At 44.6% G+C, this 23508-nt stretch overlaps 14 protein-coding genes across 14 annotated transcripts; 9 read left to right on the top strand and 5 right to left on the bottom strand.

Moving 5' to 3' along the window:
- Positions 1–241: 241 nt before the first annotated feature.
- Positions 242–1021, bottom strand: KUCA_T00000560001 (uncharacterized protein; the record flags this gene model as incomplete). Its single annotated transcript, XM_022605110.1, has 2 exons — positions 242–934; positions 1010–1021. 2 exons carry the CDS (start codon positions 1019–1021, stop codon positions 242–244), a joined length of 705 nt encoding a protein of 234 aa, XP_022456611.1.
- Positions 1022–1411: 390 nt separating this feature from the next.
- Positions 1412–3082, top strand: KUCA_T00000559001 (uncharacterized protein; the record flags this gene model as incomplete). Its single annotated transcript, XM_022605109.1, has 1 exon — positions 1412–3082. The coding sequence occupies one exon, from the start codon at positions 1412–1414 to the stop codon at positions 3080–3082; it is 1671 nt and encodes a 556-aa protein (XP_022456610.1).
- Positions 3083–3325: 243 nt separating this feature from the next.
- Positions 3326–4252, top strand: KUCA_T00000558001 (uncharacterized protein; the record flags this gene model as incomplete). Its single annotated transcript, XM_022605108.1, has 2 exons — positions 3326–3353; positions 3405–4252. The coding sequence occupies 2 exons, from the start codon at positions 3326–3328 to the stop codon at positions 4250–4252; spliced, it is 876 nt and encodes a 291-aa protein (XP_022456609.1).
- Positions 4253–4506: 254 nt separating this feature from the next.
- KUCA_T00000557001 (uncharacterized protein) lies at positions 4507–4920 on the top strand (the record flags this gene model as incomplete). Its single annotated transcript, XM_022605106.1, has 1 exon — positions 4507–4920. The coding sequence occupies one exon, from the start codon at positions 4507–4509 to the stop codon at positions 4918–4920; it is 414 nt and encodes a 137-aa protein (XP_022456608.1).
- Positions 4921–4944: 24 nt separating this feature from the next.
- On the bottom strand, positions 4945–6051 carry KUCA_T00000556001 (uncharacterized protein; the record flags this gene model as incomplete). The annotated part of the gene is made up of 1 exon (XM_022605105.1): positions 4945–6051. The coding sequence occupies one exon, from the start codon at positions 6049–6051 to the stop codon at positions 4945–4947; it is 1107 nt and encodes a 368-aa protein (XP_022456607.1).
- Positions 6052–6362: 311 nt separating this feature from the next.
- KUCA_T00000555001 (uncharacterized protein) lies at positions 6363–11023 on the top strand (the record flags this gene model as incomplete). The annotated part of the gene is made up of 2 exons (XM_022605104.1): positions 6363–6444; positions 6501–11023. 2 exons carry the CDS (start codon positions 6363–6365, stop codon positions 11021–11023), a joined length of 4605 nt encoding a protein of 1534 aa, XP_022456606.1.
- A 27-nt stretch (positions 11024–11050) lies between these two features.
- KUCA_T00000554001 (uncharacterized protein) lies at positions 11051–13667 on the bottom strand (the record flags this gene model as incomplete). The annotated part of the gene is made up of 2 exons (XM_022605103.1): positions 11051–13303; positions 13359–13667. The coding sequence occupies 2 exons, from the start codon at positions 13665–13667 to the stop codon at positions 11051–11053; spliced, it is 2562 nt and encodes an 853-aa protein (XP_022456605.1).
- Positions 13668–13972: 305 nt separating this feature from the next.
- KUCA_T00000553001 (uncharacterized protein) lies at positions 13973–15001 on the top strand (the record flags this gene model as incomplete). The annotated part of the gene is made up of 1 exon (XM_022605102.1): positions 13973–15001. One exon carries the CDS (start codon positions 13973–13975, stop codon positions 14999–15001), a length of 1029 nt encoding a protein of 342 aa, XP_022456604.1.
- Positions 15002–15244: 243 nt separating this feature from the next.
- Positions 15245–17548, top strand: KUCA_T00000552001 (uncharacterized protein; the record flags this gene model as incomplete). Its single annotated transcript, XM_022605101.1, has 1 exon — positions 15245–17548. One exon carries the CDS (start codon positions 15245–15247, stop codon positions 17546–17548), a length of 2304 nt encoding a protein of 767 aa, XP_022456603.1.
- Positions 17549–17660: 112 nt separating this feature from the next.
- KUCA_T00000551001 (uncharacterized protein) lies at positions 17661–17918 on the bottom strand (the record flags this gene model as incomplete). Its single annotated transcript, XM_022605100.1, has 1 exon — positions 17661–17918. The coding sequence occupies one exon, from the start codon at positions 17916–17918 to the stop codon at positions 17661–17663; it is 258 nt and encodes an 85-aa protein (XP_022456602.1).
- Positions 17919–18327: 409 nt separating this feature from the next.
- On the top strand, positions 18328–18767 carry KUCA_T00000550001 (uncharacterized protein; the record flags this gene model as incomplete). The annotated part of the gene is made up of 2 exons (XM_022605099.1): positions 18328–18361; positions 18433–18767. The coding sequence occupies 2 exons, from the start codon at positions 18328–18330 to the stop codon at positions 18765–18767; spliced, it is 369 nt and encodes a 122-aa protein (XP_022456601.1).
- A 307-nt stretch (positions 18768–19074) lies between these two features.
- On the top strand, positions 19075–19311 carry KUCA_T00000549001 (uncharacterized protein; the record flags this gene model as incomplete). Its single annotated transcript, XM_022605098.1, has 1 exon — positions 19075–19311. One exon carries the CDS (start codon positions 19075–19077, stop codon positions 19309–19311), a length of 237 nt encoding a protein of 78 aa, XP_022456600.1.
- Positions 19312–20873: 1562 nt separating this feature from the next.
- KUCA_T00000548001 (uncharacterized protein) lies at positions 20874–22067 on the bottom strand (the record flags this gene model as incomplete). Its single annotated transcript, XM_022605097.1, has 2 exons — positions 20874–21966; positions 22027–22067. 2 exons carry the CDS (start codon positions 22065–22067, stop codon positions 20874–20876), a joined length of 1134 nt encoding a protein of 377 aa, XP_022456599.1.
- Positions 22068–22336: 269 nt separating this feature from the next.
- Positions 22337–23422, top strand: KUCA_T00000547001 (uncharacterized protein; the record flags this gene model as incomplete). The annotated part of the gene is made up of 1 exon (XM_022605095.1): positions 22337–23422. The coding sequence occupies one exon, from the start codon at positions 22337–22339 to the stop codon at positions 23420–23422; it is 1086 nt and encodes a 361-aa protein (XP_022456598.1).
- Between the last annotated feature and the right edge of the window lie 86 nt (positions 23423–23508).

The raw sequence follows: 23508 nt of genomic DNA, 5'->3' as shown, positions 1-23508 counted from the left end.
CAATGAAACGTAAAATTAGCGTGGACACTTCCTTGATATCTATAAAAGCTGTCAGCGCTATCTGTAGATAGCGAAGTAGAGATTTGGTGTAGTTTTTAGTGGCTTATTTTTTTGGAAAGACTGGCATTCATGAAGACAATGCACAGAGGGTAAGTTACGGTTTTTTTGCAAACTGTGCGATCGTCATTGTCATAATATTACGTTAGTATACTTAACGACCCACTAATGTGGGGTAAAATTTTCACGTCTGTCTCTCCAACTCCACCACCTGGTCGACACCCTCATATTTCCCGATTGAAATATCCCACTTCTTTGCCAGTTCATCAGAAACAAACCTTCCGCCTAAAAAGTGTCGTCCCTTGAATAGTTTTGCACAGGGTTTGGGTGCAGTTAAACTAACTAGCACTTCTGGGAGGAAGTTCTCCACTTCACCAGTTGGTCCTTCATCCACGTCCCATCCAGAAGGAATATCAACCGAAACAACCGGCTTGTCAGTGGTACTCATGATAGCCACTATCTCGTTGAACGGAGCTCTGATGGGTGGGTGGAACGAGAATCCAAAAAGAGCATCCAGGATCTGGTCCGTTTTTTGCATCTCCAGTCTGATTTCGTCTCCATCACCGACGAACTCTACGCCAAAACTCTTCAATTGTGTCTGTAATCCATCAAAAAGCTCTCCCTTCGATTTCTTTGGATAGTAAACCTTAGGATTGTATCCAAAGAGTTTCAAATGCCTCGCTGCTACCAGTCCGTCACCACCGTTATTGCCCGGACCTGCTAGTACTAGCACTTTCGGGTGCGTTTCTGGAGGATAACATTTATAGACGGCCTGAGCAACAGAAAGTCCGGCCAGCTCCATGAGCTGGAAGATGGAGAATCCACCGGTAGACATCAGTTCTTTGTCAAGCGCTGCTGCTGCTGTGGAAGCGAGTATCTTAAGGTGGAAGTTAGTACTGAAGCGCAGTTGCCACATCATCCTGATTTGCCGAAACGGAGTCACACAACATACCTTGTAAGACATTGGAAATTCACAGGATATCTTTGAAAACGTAACCCGACCAAAGGCGAAAAAAAACAGAATAACTCAGCACATTTGAACATCCCCATAACGTCTCCTGACATAGAAACCTACATGGTAGTGCCTGAATTATATTAGTCACGTGCTGCAATGTACCTTCTGTTCTTGAAAATGCCAACCGGACGCGTCTCAAAGGACAATGTGTTGTTTATTCAACCAGAGCGATTTGGCTATTTCGAACCGAAGACTGAATATTCGATTCAATCTCCGATTCAATTTCTGATTTTGAACACCGGGCTTGCTTAATTGTTTTGCTAGTACTTTTGTTCGCGGTCTGACAAGTCTGTTTTTAGAGCCCATCACAGATCCGCGTAGCTCTCAGTCTACTACACCATGGTTGCAAGGGAACGGAATTCGTCGGCCATGCTGAGGCGTCAAAAGGATCAGAGAAGAGGTATCAAGTTTACGATGATGATCTGCGGCAGCTCAGGCACTGGAAAAACGACTTTTGTGAACGCATTGATGGATCAACAGGTCGTCCCACACAAGTTCCAAGGATATTCAGGAGATATTCCCAAGACTTTGACCTTTGCCAATGTCAGTGGTGCTATCGTTGATGCAGCCTCGGTGGAGCGCCATTTTGACCCCACTCTGGCTCATGAAGAGCCGGGAATTGCCATTACCGAGACAACCGTTGACATTGTCGACGAGGATGATTCCAAGCTGATGCTCAGTATCATTGATACTCCTGGGTTTGGGGAGAACATAGACAATGAGATCTGCTACAGTGAGATTGTGCACTATTTGAGACAGCAGTTCGACTCTGTTTTGGCCGAAGAGACCCGTGTCAAGAGAAACCCTAGGTTTGAAGACACTCGTGTGCATGTTTGCCTTTACTTCATTACCCCAACGGGTCATGGACTCAGAGAACTCGACGTGGTTACCATGAAAAAATTGTCCAAGTATGTGAACGTGATTCCCATAATCGGACGTGCGGACAGCTTTAAGCCATCAGAGCTGATCCAGTTCAAGAGAAGTATTATCGAGGACATTGAGAGATTTAACATTCCTATCTTTCAGTTCTCTTACGATGAAGAGGAAGATGATGTTGAAACTGTGGATGAGAACAAGTTTCTATCCAGTCTGCAACCTTTTGCAGTTGTGTCCAGCGAGAAGACATTTGAAGTGGATGGTGTTACCGTAAGAGGAAGGCAATACCCATGGGGTATCGTCAATGCAGAAGATCCCAAGATTTCCGACTTCTCCATTGTGAGATCAGTGGTTCTGGGCTCTCATTTACAGGATCTGAAGGATATTACCCACGACTTATTGTACGAGGCCTACAGAACCGAGAAGCTGATGATGGTGACAGGAGAAACAGAGACCGGTGTGGGAATGAGTGAACCCCCATCTTTGTCCAACCTGGCCGCTATTGCAAACTCACGTTCCATGGCAACAATTAACACCAACACCGCTGTTGCATCTCCAATACCAGATGTCACGGATTCGGAATCGCATGATACGACCCAGAAGAATGGTAACGTCAAGTCCATGTTGATTGGTTCGAACGAAGCTGTACCTTCTTCACCAGTACCTGAGCACGTCAGACTTCGTCGTCCTTCAGAATCGACGGAATCGGCCGTTGTTCCAGGAACTCCATCGTCTACTATTCGTGGGGACTCGATCTACCCAGGTTCGCCTACAATTCCGGGATCGCCATCAGTGAGTGTGAGATCTGGAACTTCAGATGTTCGTCATTCGCAGCTGCGCAAGATCAGCGAGACCGTTCCGTACGTTTTAAAGCACGACAATCTTGTCTCCAAACAGGCTAAGCTCGAGGAGCTGGAGAGACGGTCTGCACAGGAGCTGGCGAGACGTGCAGCTGAATTAGAGAGGAAGGCGGCTGAATTGAAGATGCGTGAGAAGCTACTGAAGCAATTGGCAAGAGAAAGAGGTCTAGATGAAGCCGATGTGGCTTCCAAGGTGGAGTCGGTTGGATACGCGTCGGATGCGGATTCTAAAGCGGAGTCTTATGCGAAAAAGGAGACAAACAATTCCGAATGAGTGAATATTCGTATTTAAACGAAACAAATAAGTTATTGACCATAATTAGATTCTGTGTAACCTAGCTCCGCCCACCTCAGCCCACCTTGCTTACATAAGCCTAATTTTTCACAATTTTTTATGAGAACCGCATGGTCGACATCTTTGGACCCTTAAATTACCAGCTTGCTTTCCACGATTTTCCGAACTCTTGCTACCAGAGTATTGAATCTAGCCCATAGTACGATTAGTTCCACTCGTATAATGTCATTGTCTCACCCAACAATCAAAGGTAGGTTCCAAACTTGATTCTCTCTGTTTTTCAGTCCTAACCAAAGTACAGACGGCTGGTTCGCCGAGATATCCGACACCATGTGGCCCGGTCAGGCCATGTCTCTCAGAGTGAAGAAGATTTTGCACGTCGAGAAATCCAAGTATCAAGACGTCCTGGTTTTCGAATCCACCGACTACGGTAACGTACTCGTTTTGGACGGAGTCATCCAGGCTACCGAACGTGACGAATTCTCCTACCAAGAGATGATAGCCCATTTGGCTTTGAACTCTCACCCAAACCCAAAGAAGGTGCTTGTTGTTGGAGGTGGTGATGGTGGTGTGCTCAGAGAGATCGTCAAACACTCGTGTGTTGAAGAGGCTGTTCTGTGTGACATCGACGAAACCGTCATCAAGGTCTCCAAGAAGTACTTGCCAGAAATGTCCAAATCTTACGAGCACCCAAAGGTTTCAGTCCATATCGGCGACGGCTTCAAATTTTTGGCCGACTACAAGAACACTTTTGATGTGATCATCACCGATTCTTCTGACCCAGAAGGTCCAGCCGAGTCTTTGTTCCAAAAGCCTTACTTCGAGCTTTTGAACGAGGCCCTGACTGAAAAGGGTGTCATTACCACCCAGGCTGAGAACATCTACTTGCACTTGCAAATCATCAAGGACCTGAAGAAGGCGTGCAAGAGTGTGTTCCCTGTGTCTGAGTACGCTTATGTCACCATTCCAACCTACCCCTCCGGTCAAATCGGATTCATGGTGTGCTCCAAGGATGCTTCTGCCGATGTCAGCAAGCCATTGAGATCATTCTCGCCAGAGGAGGAGAAGAAGCTGTTGAAATATTACAACAAGGATATCCACGAGGCCTCTTTTGTTTTGCCCACTTTTGCCAGAGATGCTTTGAACTAGGACTGTGTAATGATCATGCTGTCATCCAAGACCTAATTCCAATATGTTCATCAAGTGGTTGTTATAGAGTAATACGTGGGGTTAATAAGATGATCGTTGTGAAAAGAGTCAATTTAATTATTTCTGGGCGTGCGCAAGCAAATCGCGACGCGTGAGGTTTATTTATTTCCCTGTTTGGCTTCTCTACACACTAAGCTATTATTTTCGTCTGTTACCAAACAACAAGTAAATATTATTACAAAATTGGTTTGAAAATGGAGAACTCGTGGTACGCGGAGTCAATTACCCGCTTTCAGAGCTCAATATACCTACTGGATGACTGCAATGACATGCTCAGCAATGCTACCAAAGACCATGACAGGCTCAAGACGATACTCTCTGTGCAGAAACACTTCGAGCTCAAAGCAGATAAAAACCCTGCCATGGATGAAAACATACTGTCCAGATTTGTGGAACCTGATGTTGAGGCGAAACTGTCTAAAATTGAAGCCCTATTAGCAGATTTGGAACAGAGCAGAGACAGGCTCAAAGAGGAGGTCAATACCAAGAGAGAAAAATACAGACAAGTTGTCATTCAAAATTTAGCTAACTCTACAGAATTAGAAGGTTCTGGAGAAGAAAAAGACCGTTTGCGTGTTCTATTGCAGAAATATGAAGAGAACGTATAGAAGCAACGGTTGACGGAGACTTCCTCAATGCACCAATCCCAGAAGTGTCTCAAGGTTCTCGCAGAACCTCGTGCAACATTTCTCCAAACTCTCCAGTTTCACACTGATTGATAAAAGTACAGGGTCAGGACTCATAATCTCGGCCGACTGATCCAGAGTTACCACGATTGGCGAGTTGGACGAGTCCACAAACGTCACACACTCCTCAAGATACTTGCTGGAAGTCTTGAGCAGGTTGTTCATGGTAGGTTCATTATTGCCCGAGAATAGCGATATTACCGCAGACAAAGGACTGGATTCCTGCTTCTCCTTGGACTGCTTCCTTTCGTCTATCCACGTCACCAGCTTGTTGTATTCAGCCTTGATGATGTTTGGTACCGACATCGTTCTGTCCTGACTTATCCTCGTTCTTACCACATCCGCGAAACTCAGCTTCTGCGCAGGATGGACTATAATTCCCCACGGTTTTGCAGTTACTGGAGATAGCTTCCTGAAATCTATAGACACATCGGCATTGCTCACAAAGATGTCCAGCGAAACCAAAGAGGGTAGCGGCGGCGTGAATTTTCTGGAGCCAAGTCTGGTTTCAGGAAACAAAATGCTTCTCGGAGGTGTTTTCAGAGCATCTTTCGCAGTCTGAATCGCCTTGACCAGTTTCTGCATCTGGTTAAACGTCTCCAGGGGAGTCAGTTGGGGAATTGACGAATCCTGATGACTGCCATAAACCTTGTCTATGATGCTGATAGCGTTGTATATAAAGTCGTGACAAGACAAAACCTGTTTCAAAATCAAAGTTTCGCCCGGATTAAGTTGGATGTTGTAAGGTCTTCCACTGTTCAGGGTCTTAATGTTTCGTATGGAGACATTCAAAGCCGTTATTTTGTAATTAGTTCTCGTTATCACACCTTTTAAGATCTCCGAGTTGTGTGACGATAATGGCAGTTTGAATTCAGTCTCGTTTGTATCGTCAATTTGTTGTAGACAGAAGTCCAATGTATCTCTCAAGGAGGGCAAGCCAGGAACTATCACCTCTGAGATTAGCCAAACAAGCTCATTTTCCACAGATTTTTTTGCCTTCACCGCAATATCGGCATCTGAAAGCGGAGTCGCCGAATATATGGATGTAGACATGTGATGGTGTGGTTGAAGAGCAATTGCATCTAGAAAGAATACCCGAGAAGGTTAAGACTGGTTGTGGCTTTTGAGATTTCTATGGCTCATCGCTCTAACCATTAGGAAGCGATCGCGTTTTGATTTTTGACGCCGCCAGAACTCACATTAAAAGCACCGGAAAAACAATCAAAACTCAACTAATCCAGAGACACAAGCTGTGTGAACAATATTACAGTCTCAAACCATCCCGAACTACGCGTTTTTGACGATTTTTCACTGGCAACTGAAACCCGCTCTGAATCGTTTTTCTCCACGCGTACCAGCTGAACATGGCTCCAGACGGAGTAACAACTGAGCTGGTCTCGGCTATTTCGTCGGCTCCGCTGAGCTATTTGATACCTCGACAAGATGGTAAGTGGTAATTCTGTGAAATTTCCTATTCGTTGATTGACTACTAACACTTGCAGCTGTTCCTCTTGCAGCCCCAGCCAGAGTCTCGATCCCGCCATTTGAAGTACCCGGATATGGCAGAAACGAAGCTTTAAAGTTGATGGAAGATGCCACATTTATGGAAGAAGTGTTGTCGTTTGTTAATTCGAACATCCCGGAGCTGCAAAGCCTTCAATTCAAAAAACCTGCATTCAGCATCACACATGCATATCCATCTGCACCTTCAAATGCTTCAATACCACCGCAACTCGAGGAATTCAGACACAAACTCGAAGAAAAAGTTGGTAGAATTCTGCGAGGTCAACACATCAAACCTGATTTCAAGGTAAAACGAGTGGCATTGGCCAGCGCCGCAGAGGTGGATGCCGGAAGAGAAACCGAGAGCGCGGTCTCTTCCATACCCGAGTCGCCTATCAAGCGTCCCATTGACGAGCTTCAGAAAGAGCACAAGAGACGAAAAATAGAGTACCAAGGATCCAAAGAAGCAGAGCCAAAAGATGCTTTCAAGTCTACTGAAGGGAATCAGAAGGCTAAGATAGAGCTGGTGAATCTGCTTCAACGGATAGGTCTTACTGATAATGAGGTTGATTTTGGCGACAGAACTTGTTGGAAGCCTTTGGTTGAAGACGATGATTGCGAGTCCTCTGAAACTTGCTATATGCTTTCTAACCAGGCTATGACATTGATCCAGTCATGCTTGCTCCGATTACGAAACTCTCGCCAGATGCTCGAACTTGAGACTCAATATCTGCTTCGGATTCAAAAATGCATCCGTTTGACTCTGGAACCCATGACAGAGAAAACATGGACCCACATGAACAAAAATAATACTTTGGTGTTTCTAGCCAAGCATGTTTGTGCCGCCTGTCTGACATACTTCTCTTTACTGAAGTCTGGTAGCTCCGAGAAACAGCTCAATCTGAGCCCTCTCATGGAGACAATTGTCGATACTATATATTCCATAGTTGACGATGGAGTTCGACCATTTTATGCTACTGAAACTGAAACTTCTGCCCCATTGGAGCTGGTGTTGAGCATATGTTCTGTCATCAACGAACTCTCAGATTACATCAGAGAAAATACTATGGATGAGAGTATTATAACACGACTGGAATACCTCACGATAAAGGTGCTATTTTTCAATGTCCCAAACAAAAGAGTTTCTTCTGGCTGGGACATTGCCAAACTAAGACTTAGCTTTAGCGAGTTACTTTCTGCCATATTCTCTTCAGCTGAAAGCCAAAGATCTTACATCATTGAAGAGTTATGTCTCAATTTTGATAAAACTCCTTCCACCAGTTCAGCAGCAAGGTCCTTCAAAACATCTCGAGGGTTATGCGTGAGCGTTTTTACGATGCTGACGGTCAATCTTGTGACGGAGTCGTTTTCTCCCCAGACCTTCGATTTCAACGAGGACTTCTGGTCAATTTTCCATTCCCAAGATGCAAATATTGACAATTCCAAGAAGCAAGCTCTACAATCGACGTTGGATCGTTTTGAACTGTTTATTGACGAACAGACGACAAAACGGGACGAAACAGTGTCGAATCTCACCAGCTCGTTACTATCCAAGATCGTGACCGATTCCGAAATAACCACCCGCAAAATATTCGAAATTTTCGTGGAGGATCTTCTGGCGATGATGGAATTCCCCGAATGGCCTGCTGCTGAGACGATTTTATTTTTTCTCACGAAAGGCTTGGTGTATATGGCAACATCAGAAGAGCACAATGCCGTGATAGAGGCCTTTGCTCTGGAGATGATCGGGCTTATTGGGTGTAAGATCGTCGAATTAAAGAAATTGGGATTGAAAGCAATGACTTTGGAAGGGTTCCAAACTGTTACTGGAAGCTACTTTCAATCTCTATTTTTTTTGCAGGATCATTCACCAAGAGCTTATCAGTATCTGAGCTTGAATATGCTTTCGCTGGTTCGAATGGCACAGACTAATAGGTCAGAGGTTTCCCCGGACCAAATATCCAGCATTTATGAAATTTACCTCAATTCTAGGAGCGAGAAATGTCTTAGAATCGACCAATTGGAAGTCATTGATTTAAAAGAAGAGGATCCTCATCAGAATGTCATGGCTGCAGGTCAACTGGTCACTCTATACGAGAAGTTTCTGTCTCTTATGTTGTCCTCGCTTAACCACCCCCGAATAAAAGCAAGAACAAGGGCTATAAAAAACCTTGCGCTACTCACGAATATTCAGCCCGCAATTATTTTACTTCCCGGTGTGAAAGAAGCTGTTGAGCTTAGAATCAAGGACGAGTCTTCGTTGGTTAGAGACGCAGTGGTGGACTTCATGTCTTCGTATTGCAAGGCCAACTCCGGGACTTCTTTGAGTTTTACGCCCTTATTGTGTCAACTCATGTCGGATGATTCAGTGGCTGTAAGGAAAAGAGTTATAAAGACATGTAATGAACTCTACATGCTCACTGATCAGACTATTCTCAAGACCATGATATCGCAGCATTTTCTTCTGAGAAAGGACGACGAAGAAACTTCTATCAGAAAACTGGCCGTCGAAATCTTGCTAGAGCACTGGGTGAATCCCTTGGTGAAATGCGAAGAAGAAGGCAATGATCCGACGTTGATAGCATCAGATATCATGAAGGTGATCCTCCCAGTATTGGACCAAAGCGACGAAGCTTATGCCCTGGTACATCGGTTTTTTGTTGAGGATATTCTCCACAAGGGTGAAAAGCCTCAGAAATATTACGATTCAATATTGAACATGTGCAACCATCTTATAGGCACGGCTTCGAATTGGGTTTCCTTCGAAGTTCCCTCCGAAGAGCCCAGTCCCGAGACCAAACGATCGATGCTGTTTCTGAGCATGATCGCTAGTTGTGATGGAATGTTAATATCTCAGGATCTGCTAGTATCACTGCAATGTTTTCTGGAAGCTTCAGGGTGCATGTTTTCCTATTCCTTGGATATCTTCAGAGACGTATTGGTGGTGAACAGAAACCTGAAGCCAGACTTCGCCAGGACTTGTGAGTCGGTCTTATTGCAAAGACTAACCAAACTCGATAATAGGGAGCTGGCTGAGACTGTTAGATGTATTTGGCTTTTCTCAAACATTACAGGTGATTCCAGAAGAATTGCTTCTGCTGCCATTTCATGCATTAGGCTGATCAAGCCGTTTGCTGATTCTGCCATGTCCGGCTTGAGTGTGATCTACGACGGAAAACTAATGAGGCTTTTATCGTTAATAGGTCATTTTGGATCATTCTGTCAGTTTGACCAGCCTGGAACAAAAGACATCTTTATTTCAGCAAAGTTGGGCCTAAAGACTAACGATACCGTTCGAAGCCTTCTGGTGAGAATTCTGCTGTGTTTCTCTGGCCCAAAGGTTGACCGTTCCGTGCGGTCTCGGGCCATTGAAAATTTGTTGAACATCTGCACATCTGATCCTATTCTCTTCAAAACTATGGCAATCAAAAACATTCTTTCTGTGTCTCTGAACGAGAGCTCTGAACTGGAGAGGCCTACCAAGAAGGTCATCATCAATGCCTTCACGAGACTTCTACAGCATGCGGAAAAAGAGACTCTAAAGCGAGTGGGATTGAACATCAATGTTTCCGGAAGCTCCAAGATCGATATAACTGCATTTCACGGCGAGTCCAACAATTTCTTGGTGGATGCCATCTGTACGTCTTTGGTGCAAGATCATCTGCAGCCAATCTTAGGAGCATGTCTCCAAGATGAAACAGACTACGCATTTACAGCTACAAAACTACTCAGTCTGATTATCCGCCTTGGACTTGCCAATCCAAGAATTTGCATAGCGACAGTTATTGCGCTCGAGTCTTCCAGCAATGCTGGAACCAGAGAGATAGCATTGGCGATACACCAAGAGCTTTACGAGAAACACGAGTCTTTGATAGAGACCAGTTACACAGAAGGATTCAGGCTTGCTGTGAGTTATCGAAAAAGAGTCTCGAGTCGTTTTTATGTGGAGTTTACGTTTCTCCACTCGTTTTTTGGAGTCTTCAAAAACAACGTCACCAGCAGACGAAAAGCACTTTCCACGTTGGGCCGCTCTTTCTGCTTCAACGAAGTCAGATTTTCAACTCAAAATGCTGCTCTAGAGTATCTGGATTATATTTCGTATATTTCCAGATGTTTTAATGCCATAACTTGCAACACACTCGAGGAAGCTTATACAGTGGTGAAGGCAATAACCGTCGCAGTATGCTCCCCAGGATATGATATTCTTTCAAAGCTTGAAACATCACCCACCACAAAATCCTATTTGTTCGTCTTGAGAGCGTATTTGGTGCTTTTAAGGCTTAACCACTCTTTTATGGTTCGATATGGTCTGAATCTCGACACAATTGGGGATTTTTCAGCAGCCAAAGGAGATAGAAGTCTACGAGTACCTCCTAAAGCTCGTAATTTACACACAAATATTGATCTACACGATCTAGACATCGAATGCTTGAAAATTGATAACGACAAAACCAACATGGAGCTACAGACCAAGCTTAGTTTCCTACTATCATCGACAAGAGAAGGTGATCTTTATGATTGAAATGCTATACTAATGACCCTTTCCAACTCACAAACCCTGTAAAAAGGCATCCTCGTAATCAGAACGCAACACAATAAGTTGCCTTATAACACTGGGCTTCAATTGGGCCAGATGTCCCTCTTTCACCAAGGATTGGATCAAATCGGACGAAACCAAGAAGAGGTTGGCCACTTCCTTGATCACAGTGAAGTTCTCTGTTAGCGACTCAATCCCCCACGAATTGATCATCGCGAGATAATGAACAGAGTCTTTGGTGAGGGTAAGACCACCTATCGTCGATATTTTGAACTTTCTTAGATGCTCAAAGAGAAGACCCAGTAGACCTTCGCCCATTTGCTTGGACAGCTCAATGAGAGTATCCTCCGGTAGATAGGTGGTGGCTTTCAGATGACATTCCTTCAAAAACTCCGTAACAGCAGCGCAAGTTTCGGTCTCATCCTGGGTAGATTCTGCTTGGGCCAGAAACTCCTTTCTTGGTTGTCTTGAGAGTAACGAGGACACACGGTTCATTATCACGGTGACGGTGTCTCTCAAAATCAAATCCAGAGAAAGTTCACATCTTAATAGGTATCCATTAGTGACGTCCACCAATCTCGCCTTATTGGCTGGCGAGTTCGCAGTCAATGGTAAAATGATAGTCTGGATGCAGGAAGAAAGCAGGAACAATATGTCCGAGCACGTTCTGAAGATGGCTAGGTGGTCCAATATCACAGGTGAATACGAATTCAAGGACAGTTGATTTGTCACCCCCAGAGTGTAGCTTACCTCCAGACCAACTGCGACGTAGGACTTACCAATTCCCATGATCAAGATTTCCAAAATCTCTATTCCATAGTCTGCTGCCTTTGAAGGAACAAGCTCCACGGTTCTTGCGAGTGATTCCACGCACGATTTGAGTATCTTATCCACCTTAGAAAGCGAAAGTGTCCCGGTGGCTGTGATTGGGCTTGAGTTTGGAAGGCTGGGAAGCTCTTCGTTTTCGGGTTGTATCTGCATTGTTTTGAGACGATCTCTTATGGACGATGATCTCTCAGAGTGATTCCTCATGAATGTGGATAAGCCTCCAAACCTCTTTGCTTGGGTCTTCCTGTTTTGACCCGTATATTTTCGCAGGAACGATTTGGTCTTTCCTGTGAAATACTCTCTTCCTTCCAGTTCCTCTTCCTCTTCGGTTAAGTCATCCACAATATGCAGTGGCTGCGCTTCATGTGCTTGAATTTGGGTTTCCAAAGTCTTTTGTATCTGGAACTGCTTGATCCGCTGTCGCAGGTTCTCATTCTTGGTATACTTTTCGTTTTCGCTTTCGAATCTGGAGATGGTTGAGTAGACAACCTCCTCAAAGCTTCTTTTTTCAACCTCAAAATACTTGTTCTTACCCACGTACTCATAGAACAAGTCTGTGCTCAACTGGTCTAAAAGTTCTGAAACGGCAATCTCGGAGTGAGAATCAAAGTAATCTTTCAATACTCTCGTCCTTGATCCAAGACACCCGTACAACACATGCAAGCACCGAACATATGTAAGAGCAGACAGCGAGTTTGCCGTCTTAAGAATGAACTGGAATCTCGCCTCAATAAGCTGAACGTAACATCTGGAGATAAAAGCACTGATTACAGTGGCCGTGTCTGTGAAGACCTGACCTATAATGGGATACTCGCTCTTCACCACCTCCACAAACTCATCCATAAGACTGGATGTGGCGCTATCAACAGAAAGATCATGTCTGTCTGAATTGGACATTCTCTTCCAAAAAGCTGAGTCCATGGCAATTGAGTCATTATCAAGCCATTTTTCACCCGATATCAAGAAAAAGTCATGTTGGTTGACAAAGAATTGCACCACAGACGATCCTCCATTGAACGTGAACAGCACATCGGCAGTGTTCTTCATTTGTCTAAAGTCAGAGGCACGATAAAGCTCATGAAATTCATCAAGTAAGTCTCTCTCAAACGTCTCGGAGTATTTCTGAATCGTGTTGGTGGACTGCTCGGATCCCGGTAGATCATCAGATTGGAGCTTCTTGGCCAGCGACGACAACGAAGAAAGGTGCTTGGCATAAGCACGCCTATCGTCAACACTTCTGCTCTGACCGAGAGCCTTCAGCTCCTGCGAGGGCTCACCAGTTTCCCGAAATGCGTTATAGCATTTAATCAGAAATATAGTGGATTTGGAGTGTTCTCCTGACCTGTTGACTTTTGTCAGTTTCTCGCCTAACGGAACAATTACCGACGAAGCCCTGGTAACCTGGTCATCCAGCGTAGCAAATCGGGTTGTCATTTTCTGCATTTGCTTGGTTAGTAAGGAATTGTTCAAATCACGCGTTCCATATACATACATCAAAATCTGCTGCCACGGCCATTACATTCTGGGAGTGTTGCAATTCATATCTCTCAACCTCTTTTTCAGCTTGTCTCTTCTTCTGTATGGACTCTTCACTTAGACGATTCAAGATCTTTAATGCCGATTCGAACGTCCGTATGTATGGTTTGGGGTCAAGGTATTTGACACTGTTGACCTCATCATCCTGCAACGAGTGGTTCTTGGACAGCTCCTCAACAAACTCGCCAATGGTCAGACCATCTAGGAAATTATCCAGCGTGAGTAATCTCCTAGTGCTATCATCGACTTTGAATGGGGAAGCCATTGCATATGGAGGCTATGTGGTCCTCTGAAGACTGATGATGTCTTGTCAAGCGTGTCTTTAGATCATCGTAATATCGGTAGGACGTGCAAACACAAATACCGTGCAACACCCGAGAACTTTCAAGGTCGTGCACGGTTTCCAAGTTCTCCCCGAGACCGCGGAAAATTAGTAAAAATTACCCTTTTCGGCTTGGATTCCTGTTGAGTCACCGACAATGCTGATATATATATACTGAAACATTAGACCCTTTTGGAAACCGGTATTTACTGCTCTCTTCTTCTTCTTCTTCCTCTTCTTCTTCCAAAATGTTAAGACTCGCTGCCAGCTCATCTTTGAAATTCTCTAGATCCTTCTCAATGACTGTTCCTGCCTCTAGTTCACCAAGACACTTGGTCTCCATGCTGGAGCTGTCGAACACCGAACTTAAGTCACTGGTTGATAGAGCACTTCATTTCAAGACCCAGATCAAGTCCGGGGAAAAAGCTCCAAAAGAAGTGAGCGAAGCTCTTTTGGGTAAATTGGTTGCCCTGATCTTTTCTAAGAGGTCAACCAGAACCAGAATCTCCACGGAGGGAGCGGCCGTCTATTTCGGAGGCCACCCAATGTTTCTTGGAAAGGACGACATTCAATTAGGCGTCAACGAGTCTTTCTATGACACGACCAGAGTTGTGTCTTCCATGACATCCTGTATTTTTGCACGTGTGAATAGTCACTCCGAGATCCAGGAACTGTGCAAGCACTCTTCAGTTCCTATAATAAATGCCCTTTGTGACAAGTTCCATCCGTTACAAGCTATTGCAGATCTTGTCACGATCAAGGAAACCTACGGGGATCTTAAAGGCTTGAAGCTAGCCTGGATAGGTGATTCCAACAACGTGATCAACGACCTGGCCGTGGCTGCTCTTAGGTTTGGAATTAACGTTTCTGTGGCTACTCCTACAGGCGCTGATTTTGACACCTCAATTGCCGAGCAGGCCTCCAAAATCGGCCAAGAGAATGGGGCAGCCTTCACATTGACTCACAATCCTCTTGAGGCTGCACATGAGGCTGATATTCTCGTCACCGATACTTTTGTATCCATGGGTCAGGAAGCAGAGGCCCTCCAGAAACTTCAGCAATTTGCTGGGTTCCAGATTACCAACGAGCTGGCCAAAAAGGCAGGTGCCAAGCCTGACTGGAAGTTCATGCATTGTTTGCCTCGTCATCACGAGGAGGTTGACGACGAGGTGTTTTATTCGGACAGATCTATCGTGTTCCAGGAAGCAGAGAATAGGTTGTATGCTGCTCTTGCAGCCATCGAGGGTTTTGTGATTAACAAGGGAAAACTTGAGTGAAAAATTGGACTCCTAGTCATTCCCTATGTATATATATAAATATTATGACCCAAGAAACAATTTTAATGTCCTGGTGATGTCATTATTTGGTGGTATTAGCTTGGCTTCATGGTTAAGCCTAATTTCGTGCCGCACCAAAAGGGCGTTGTGATGGCACGCTATCTGGCAACACGTAGTTGGAGATCTGTACACTCTTTGTTCTGAACGGACCGATCTGTTGTAGGTCATCTTTCCTTCCCAAAAATGGACGAATCAGTAGCTCTTAAGAAGATTAATGAGACGTTCAGAAATGAGGAGGATCTACAAAGAATTATCAGTTTCCGCGAGGATTGCATACGGGAGAAACATCTCATTGATTCCCAATTGAAGATTGAATCACAACAAGAACTGGAACACTCCCTCAAAGTGCTAAATGAGCTGAGACTAGCAAATCTGAACTTTAAGGATCTGAGAGACAATATTGCCAAGATAAATGTGATGAAGAATGACTCGTTTCAGTCAATTGCCAACTATGACCTGATAGAACGTTCAGCCAACGTGTATGAGTTCTTTGAGAAGATGGAAAACATATACGACCAATTTTCTACGTTTTCACAAACTCAACAGGAATTGGAGCGTTTGATTGACTTGGAAACTGCCGAAGAGATCCAAGTGGATTCTCCTGTTACGAGTCTGTTGGTGATCCATTACCGTTTGAACCAACTTCGTGATTTGAGAGACGAACTCACATTGATGTCTGAAAAGTCGAAAGATGACACGAAGGCGGTATTAAAGAGGCTTTTCAGCACACTGGATCCTTTGGTTGCGCGATTTGATGTCTTTTTGCAAGAGATCACCACATGTCTGATTGAGTCCATGAAGGAGGGTAATTTCTCTTTGATCATTCGTCTTGTGAAGATCATAGATTTCGAGGAGAGAGAAGACCTGAAACTTACAATTTTCCAGAGTTTGCTTGAGAAGAACCAAGAGTCCTTTGGAGGGGATTCCGGTAGAAAAGATACCGACAAAGACAGTAGGATGATGAAATCCAGCATCAAAAGAACAAAGGTTAGAGGCTATAAGAACTTGTTTTTTGACTGGATCCAAAGCTTGATTTCTGAAGTCTTTGACAATTGCATAGAGACCTTCCAAGATAACCCTTTTGAAGTTCTTGAGAACTTGGACTGGGTGTTTCAGGATCTCAAGGTCGTCCAAGAGTCAGAGTCTTTGTGCTTCCCTCAACGATGGGGGATGTTCAAGCAGATACGCATTCTGTATCAAGCTAATCTTCAACGAGTGATCACCAATTTGTTGAATTATAACCCAGAAACCTACATCATTATACAAATTCTACAGTTTGACGACAAATACAGGTCCATAATGAGGTCAGAGTTTGGATTGCTGAACAGAGACATTGGGTCTTCGATCGGAGAAGAGACTAAGGAGCAACTGCTTGATGATTACTTGAAAATGATGAAGGGAAAGATGTCTGAGTGGATAAATAGAGTGGAGGAAACAGAAAGGGATGTTTTCACCAAGAGGGAAACCGCACCCCAAGTTCATCCCAACGAACTTCCTGGTCTCGTGGGATCGAGCATCGTGTTTGAGATGTTCCAGGAACAATGTGGTGTCGCAGCAGAGACCAACCAGGCAAAGATATTGAATGGAGTGGTATTACATTTTGCCGACTTGTTACTGAAACGACAGGGCGATTGGAGTGCGCTGTTGACATCTGAAGTTGAGAGATGGATAGAGCACACTGATGAGATTCCAGACGGACTGATCGAGTACATTGTCGCGTTGGCCAATGATCAGATCAGAGGATTTGAATACACTGAGGATGTGCTCAACAGAATGCTTCCCCTAGTGTCCAAAAAGTATCAAGAATCTATGCAAGAGTCATTGGACAAAGTCATGGATGGCTATGCCTCAATGGGACGAGAGTGTGTTACCGGTCTCACCAGCATCATGTTTTCTGATATCAAAAACATATTTCCACTTCTGTTCAATAAGGACTGGTATGATCACGGTCGTGAATGGATGACTCAATTGATTGATACTTTTGACGATTACTTGGCCGACTTCCAGCACAGTTTGAACGAAACTCCATACCAAGTGCTGCTGGAGTTGTTGATACCGCAGTTACTGCTCAAGTACTTGGCTCCCCTCGGCTACGGAAACAACTTCAACATGAAGAAAGTATATGGTTACTTCCAAGAAGATGCTGCATCTTTGGTGAACTTGTTTGCGAAGTATGTGAATGGTGACGAGGTGTTGATGCAACAATTTGAGATCTTGAACATAACACTGGATCTGATCCAGCTGAAGGAAGATCAAGAGATTGTGAGTGCCTGGAGGGACAGGTATTTACCCATCTTCAACGATTTACCCACAGAGTTCCTGAGGACTGTGCTATCGTGTCGCAAAGATATCAGTTCGTCTAGGATGAAATTTATCATTGGAGAGTGTGAGTTCCTGAATCAGGAATACGAGAGGACAACCGAGGAGTTTGTTCCTTCGTTCATGGCTAACTTTGTGGCCGATACCAAGGATAAAAAACGGTCGTGAAGAAAGAAATGCTGAAAAAACACAGTCATGGAGGCAGAGATCATTCACTATATGTCTATGAACAATACATCTATACTCATGACTACATTCACAAATTATACCATCCACAGCATCACGAACTATATATCCAAATCACAGTAACCACCAACGTTTTCTCGCCAAACTCAATCTGAAATGTAGAAGTACCGTCTTTAGACGAATCCCAGGAACTACCCATGAACCCCATACAGTCCTTGGCTGATCCACTCACCAAACTAACGTTGACCACATACTTGTATTGCGAAGACTTTGCACTCAGTTTTAGGAGTAAATCGTTTATCACCTTTTGTATCTGTTTTGAAATTTCAGACTGTGAACTAGAGACATCCATTGCAGAGACACCTTTGCTTATTATCACGCGAAGCTCATCTGGGTGTAATGGCTATATGGGGTCAGTAGCGGAATGGAGAATGGGAACAAAGAAAGAATTCTTACAGAATATTCAACATTCTTGGGGTCAATTGTTACGATTGGTGCAGCAGTCATGGTGGATTGAAGTGAATCCGGAACGAATATAAATATTTAGGGCTGATTAGTGAATCTTGTGACATAACATGCTAACACTGATTCATGACGATCCAAGCGTGCTATAATCAATGGTAAATACACTACAGAAACTGTCTATCAATTGCCCCACGTGCTTACGAGTCCGTACAGCCATTATCTAACCAACCCGAAACTGAGGAAAGAACTGTGTTCAGCTCATTCTTCTATTACAAAGGGCGTCAATATCCTTTACAATGTCATCTGCTCCATTGCTACAGAGTGCGCCTGGTAAGTGACCCCCAGCAATCATCAGAATTGGGGAAGATCCATCTGGAACGAGGGATACTAACAGCAACAAGGCAAGAGAATAGCGCTTCCCACGAGGGTCGAGCCCAAGGTGTTCTTCGCCAACGAAAGAACGTTTCTGTCATGGTTGAACTTCACCGTGATCCTGGGTTCGCTGGCAATTGGACTTTTGAACTTTGGTGATAAAGTTGGACGGATTTCAGCTGCACTCTTTACATTGATCGCCATGGGCACTATGCTGTATGCCTTGACCACGTACCATTGGAGGGCAAATGCTATCAGGAGACGGGGGTCCGGGCCTTACGATGACAGATTTGGTCCTACAATGTTATGTTTCTTCCTGTTAATTGCTGTGATTGTGAACTTCACGTTGAGGATCAGGGCCTGAGAAAGAGGCCATGGCAAAACAGATGTCAGCCTTACATAGAACAAAATCACATCGAGTAGTCACCTTAGTCAACCACGCATTTTTTCCAGTTATCTCAGATATTTTGGAGTAGAGGGGGAATGACCAGACAGTCTGGAAATGTATTAAATTGCTGTTGTGGAATTTGGTTATATATTGGTAGTGGTAGTGGTAGTAACACTGGCTATACTCGCATATTCGAGGTTTCTCATTCCTTCCCCAGTATTCTTCAGATGTTCTCTACTGATTGTACGTTCATTCAAATGGATCAACTTCGCAATTGCACTGTATGAACCCGAAAGTCCGACAACTCTACAAGGACCTACTATGGCTGGCGAAAAACTACCCAGGGGATTACCCTAAGATAAGGGATAAGCTCCACGATGGGTTCATCAGGAATGCCAGAGTGAGTTCTGGCGAAGAATTGGAAAAGTGCTTGGAACATGGGGAATTTATCGCTAAAGAGCTACAAAGTTTATATTTTCTGAGAACTTATAGGGCTGTCAAGAGAAACTATTATGACTAAATTTAAGCAGGCATTGATCCTATACGACGTGTAGTAGTTATCCCAAAACACTGTATCTGCACTGCAAGTCAGTCCATTGATTATCCCGGCCTAACAGTTTGGATAGTGCTACCCGATCTCGAACTCTCCTTCCCAATCCGGTCAAGAGTGTACCAACCAATCAAAAACATTTAACAGTCACGCTTTGGCCAACCCAAAGTGGTGAATGTATGAGTAATTCCCATCACCACAGCGTAAACACTCAACCGACTCTTCACCATCAAACCTTCTGCCCGCTCCCCAAAGATCATTATGGAGTGTCCGCACCAGAAACTCTCACCTAACATTCTTGAGGTTGAAGATTGAAATTTACTAGTGAGCTCAAAGCTTTTTGTTACAACTTTGTGATAGCATAAATTAATCAATATGGTATGTGTGAACATAAAACTTTGAAGAGACCAGTTGGATGAAGGGCATGTCTTGTTTGAAACTCTCGGAATATAAAATATACAGATTAATGGGTCTAGTGGGATTGTCGTATCTTGCTGACAAAATTTGAACATCAATCACAGCGACAACGGCTCACGGAAGAACGTGTCAACAAGAGGAAAATTGACGAGAGCTGAAATGGAATAACCAGGGATCTTTGCTGGTACTGGGTGATTTGTGTATTTGTGGAAAATATACAAACGAGGTGAATCCCGATCAAAAACTCAACAAGACACTCCATCGCTAACTTCTTCTTCAATACTCTGCCACAAGCCTTCAAATTACTAACCCCTTTTGCAGAGTGATCCAATCACAATCAGAACCAGAAAGGTCATTAGCAACCCATTGTTGGAGAGACGTCAATTCGTCATTGACGTTTTGCACCCAAACAGAGCTAACGTCTCCAAGGACGAGCTCCGTGAGAAACTATCTGAGATCTACAAAGTTGAGAAGGACTCCGTCTCCGTTTTCGGTTTCAGAACACAATTCGGTGGTGGAAAGTCTACTGGATTTGGTTTGATCTACTCCTCGGTCGCTTCCGCCAAGAAGTTCGAGCCAAACTACCGTTTGGTCAGATACGGTTTGGACACCAAGGTCGAGAAGGCTTCTAGACAACAAAGAAAACAAAGAAAGAACCGTCAAAAGAAGGTCTTCGGTACCGGTAAGCGTGCTGCTAAGCACCACGCCAAGCGTCACGCCGATTAGGTATGAGGTGAGTGTGTTTGCTTAGGTTTCTATAAAAACGTTTTAATTGCAAAATATTTCATGTATCGAGTGTAGAAGAGGGTCTGCGAGTGATTTGAAGGTATGGTGATAGTTACAGAAGACGAAGCAATGAGTTCCATTTAGCAGGCTGTACTTGCACCACAGTGCTAGAATTTGAAATTTTGAAAGTCAGAAGAATCCAACTTGTTCACCAGTCGACACTTTAATGAGAATTCCATTCAATAAGTCCTTCAGAACTCAATGAACCGTGTTTAGTATGCTAATCTCAGTATGCTTGTACCACGCCTACGATACTAACCACCGTCTAGCAATAAAAACTTAAACCACCTACAAACAAATATAAACGACGAATATTCACCGATTCTCCTCTATTTGACACCCTTCTTGATAGACAGGACTCTGATGTTCTCCTCAAGCTTTCTGATCTCGCTCTGCAAGCCCTCCAGGTCATGGTTGAGTCTGTTCTTCTCGGTGACAATGTTCTGCTCCCATTGTCTGAATCTCTGCTCCTCGGCTTTCACCTGGCCCGTGAAGTAAAGTTTCAAGGCGTTTTCTTCCTCCAAGAACTTGGGGTTGGCAGTTCTCTTGAGATCAGAGGTCTCGGCCTTTCCGTTTTCGTCAGACTGCAACTTCAAAGCCCTGTAGCTCTCGTAGTGCAGTTCTTCTGTGGAAAGGATCAAATCCAGCATGTTCGTCCTGAGCAGCAGACTTCTCAGTTTGCGGAAGTCACAGTGCTGGTCGTTCTCAACCTCGACAATACCCCATGGATATTGTCTTCCACGAACAATGTTGCCAGGACTGACCTCAATGGAGTCCTCAGATCCAATAACCGCAAAAGGCATGCTCTCAATAAGCTGTTTGGCATGCTCTGCAGCCGCCTGATCCTCCAGCTCCAAAGGAGGAGAGTAGATTCTTATATCCTGGGCCTCAATAATGGATCTTATGCGACTTTTGAACTCCAGCATCTCGTTGGGAGACAACGTGTCAGCCTTGGCGATGACTGGAATCAGGTTCACTCTGGTACCCAATTTCTTCATCACCTCAACGTCCAAAGGCTTGAGAGTGTGGCCAGTGGGTCTGATGAAGTATAAACAAGCATGGGCTCTCAAATCCTTCTTGCTGGCCCTGGTAGGTTGCTGTTCCTGTCTCAGATAGAGGTTGTGCTGTTCGTCCAGGAACTCAATGATTGGTTGCCAGCTGTTGTTGTTGGAGACATTGTCACCAAACCCAGGGGTGTCAATCACATTGAGACGAATGGTGAAGTTTTTCTCTCTGAGTTCGGCGCGGGTAATGTCGATTCCTACGGTCTTCTGCAATGGTGCCTTGTGTCTAGTCGCGTTTGACTCGGGGTAAATCAGATCTGATTCAAACAAAGTGTTGATAAAGGTGCTCTTACCAAGCCCAGACTCTCCGGCAACCATCAGGGTGAAGGTGGCGCCTTCGCGAGACACAATTTTGTACCTTCATGAAAAGTTAGTAAATCGTTCAGGGAACAAGACAAGACAAGTCACGTCCACATACCTCTGGTTGGGCAAGTTTGAAATACCAATGGGTTCAGGCATATCTTTAATAGCAAATTCTGGGGTAGCTAGTTCAACAAACAGGAAACTGAATATATAGCTTCGGGTGGTTAATCGTTGTTTCTGAAACAGATGGAATGTTTGGACATCGTGACGCGTTTGACCTCGAATGCTACACGCCCGTGATGAATTTGGCAGAGCTCTTTCGGGGAGCTTGCAAGCCGACTTTGGCCGGGCACTGCGATATGAGGCCAGGTTATTCCTCGATATACGACAAAATCTCTTGTTCATTGTTTTTTCAGTCTTCAGCTATGGCCTCAGAAAACGTGCTCACTCCTTTTATCAAGAAATTGTTCACGACCCCACCCACGCTCTCTCCAGCGGATCTGGGCTCGGTGCTCAAACTTGTTATCCAGGGCTCGTCTTCAGATATACAAACGGCTGCGTTTTTCACCGCACTGAGACTCACAAACGTCGACCACCAACCAGAGTTCATATCAACTGCAGCACAAACAGTTTTGGAGTTTTCGTCTACGGTAGACATAAATTCTGTTGACAAGGATGGATATCTGGACATTGTTGGAACCGGTGGTGACTCACAAAACACCTTCAATGTGTCTACGTCAGCTGCCATAGTCACGGCTGGAATGGGTCTCAAGGTGTGCAAACACGGAGGAAAGGCCTCGACATCGAAATCTGGATCTGGTGATCTAATGGCCCATTTGGGTGTTGATCTGCTCAAAGTCAATGCAGCTTCAACTCCTTCTATACTTTCCAAATCTAAATTGTGTTTCCTGTTCGCTCCAGCATTTCACCCTGCGATGGGCAAAGTTGCACCAATCAGAGCAGGGCTCGGTATTCCTACCATTTTCAACATCCTGGGACCTCTTTTGAACCCCGCACCTGTAAGAGCGAGAGTTTTGGGGGTTTACGCGGAGTCGCTTGGTCAGGTTTATGCTGAAGCTGCTTTGGCTATGGACGAGGCCAAGGGAAAGATTGCTTCCACGTTGGTGGTTTGGGGAGAGTGCGGGCTTGATGAAATCTCACCAATTGGTAGGTCTAAGATTTGGAGAGTTGATCCAACGACAAAGCAGATCACTTCCGAGTGGATACAGCCCTCTGACTTTGGATTGCCCGAACATAGTCTGGACCTGGTCAGATCGGGTACGCCTGCCGAAAATGCAGTTCTGCTGAGGGAGATACTTGAGGGGAAGTTTGGAGTTGGTCCAGGTGAACCTTTGGTTGACTACATCGTGATGAATTCGGCTGCTTTGGCCGTTACTGCTGGTGCTGCCAATACTTGGATAGAGGGCGTGGAGCTCGCAAGGAAATCGATCTCCAGTGGTGCGGCTCTGAAAAGTTTGGAGGGGTTCGTAGATGCTGTCAGTGAAGTGTGAAACTCAATCAGGACCATCACGCATGTTAGAGAGATGTGGGACTCAATACATATGTAAACAATAGAATTTAGACTCTGGAGATCAGT

Source organism: Kuraishia capsulata, genomic scaffold, assembly GCF_000576695.1.
Source record: "Kuraishia capsulata CBS 1993 genomic scaffold, Kuraishia_capsulata_scaffold_1, whole genome shotgun sequence".
In the NCBI taxonomy this organism is placed as follows: Eukaryota; Fungi; Ascomycota; class Pichiomycetes; order Pichiales; family Pichiaceae; genus Kuraishia; species Kuraishia capsulata.
The sequence above is the reverse complement of the archived record's forward strand: the minus strand, read 5'-3'. Positions and strand labels throughout refer to the sequence as shown.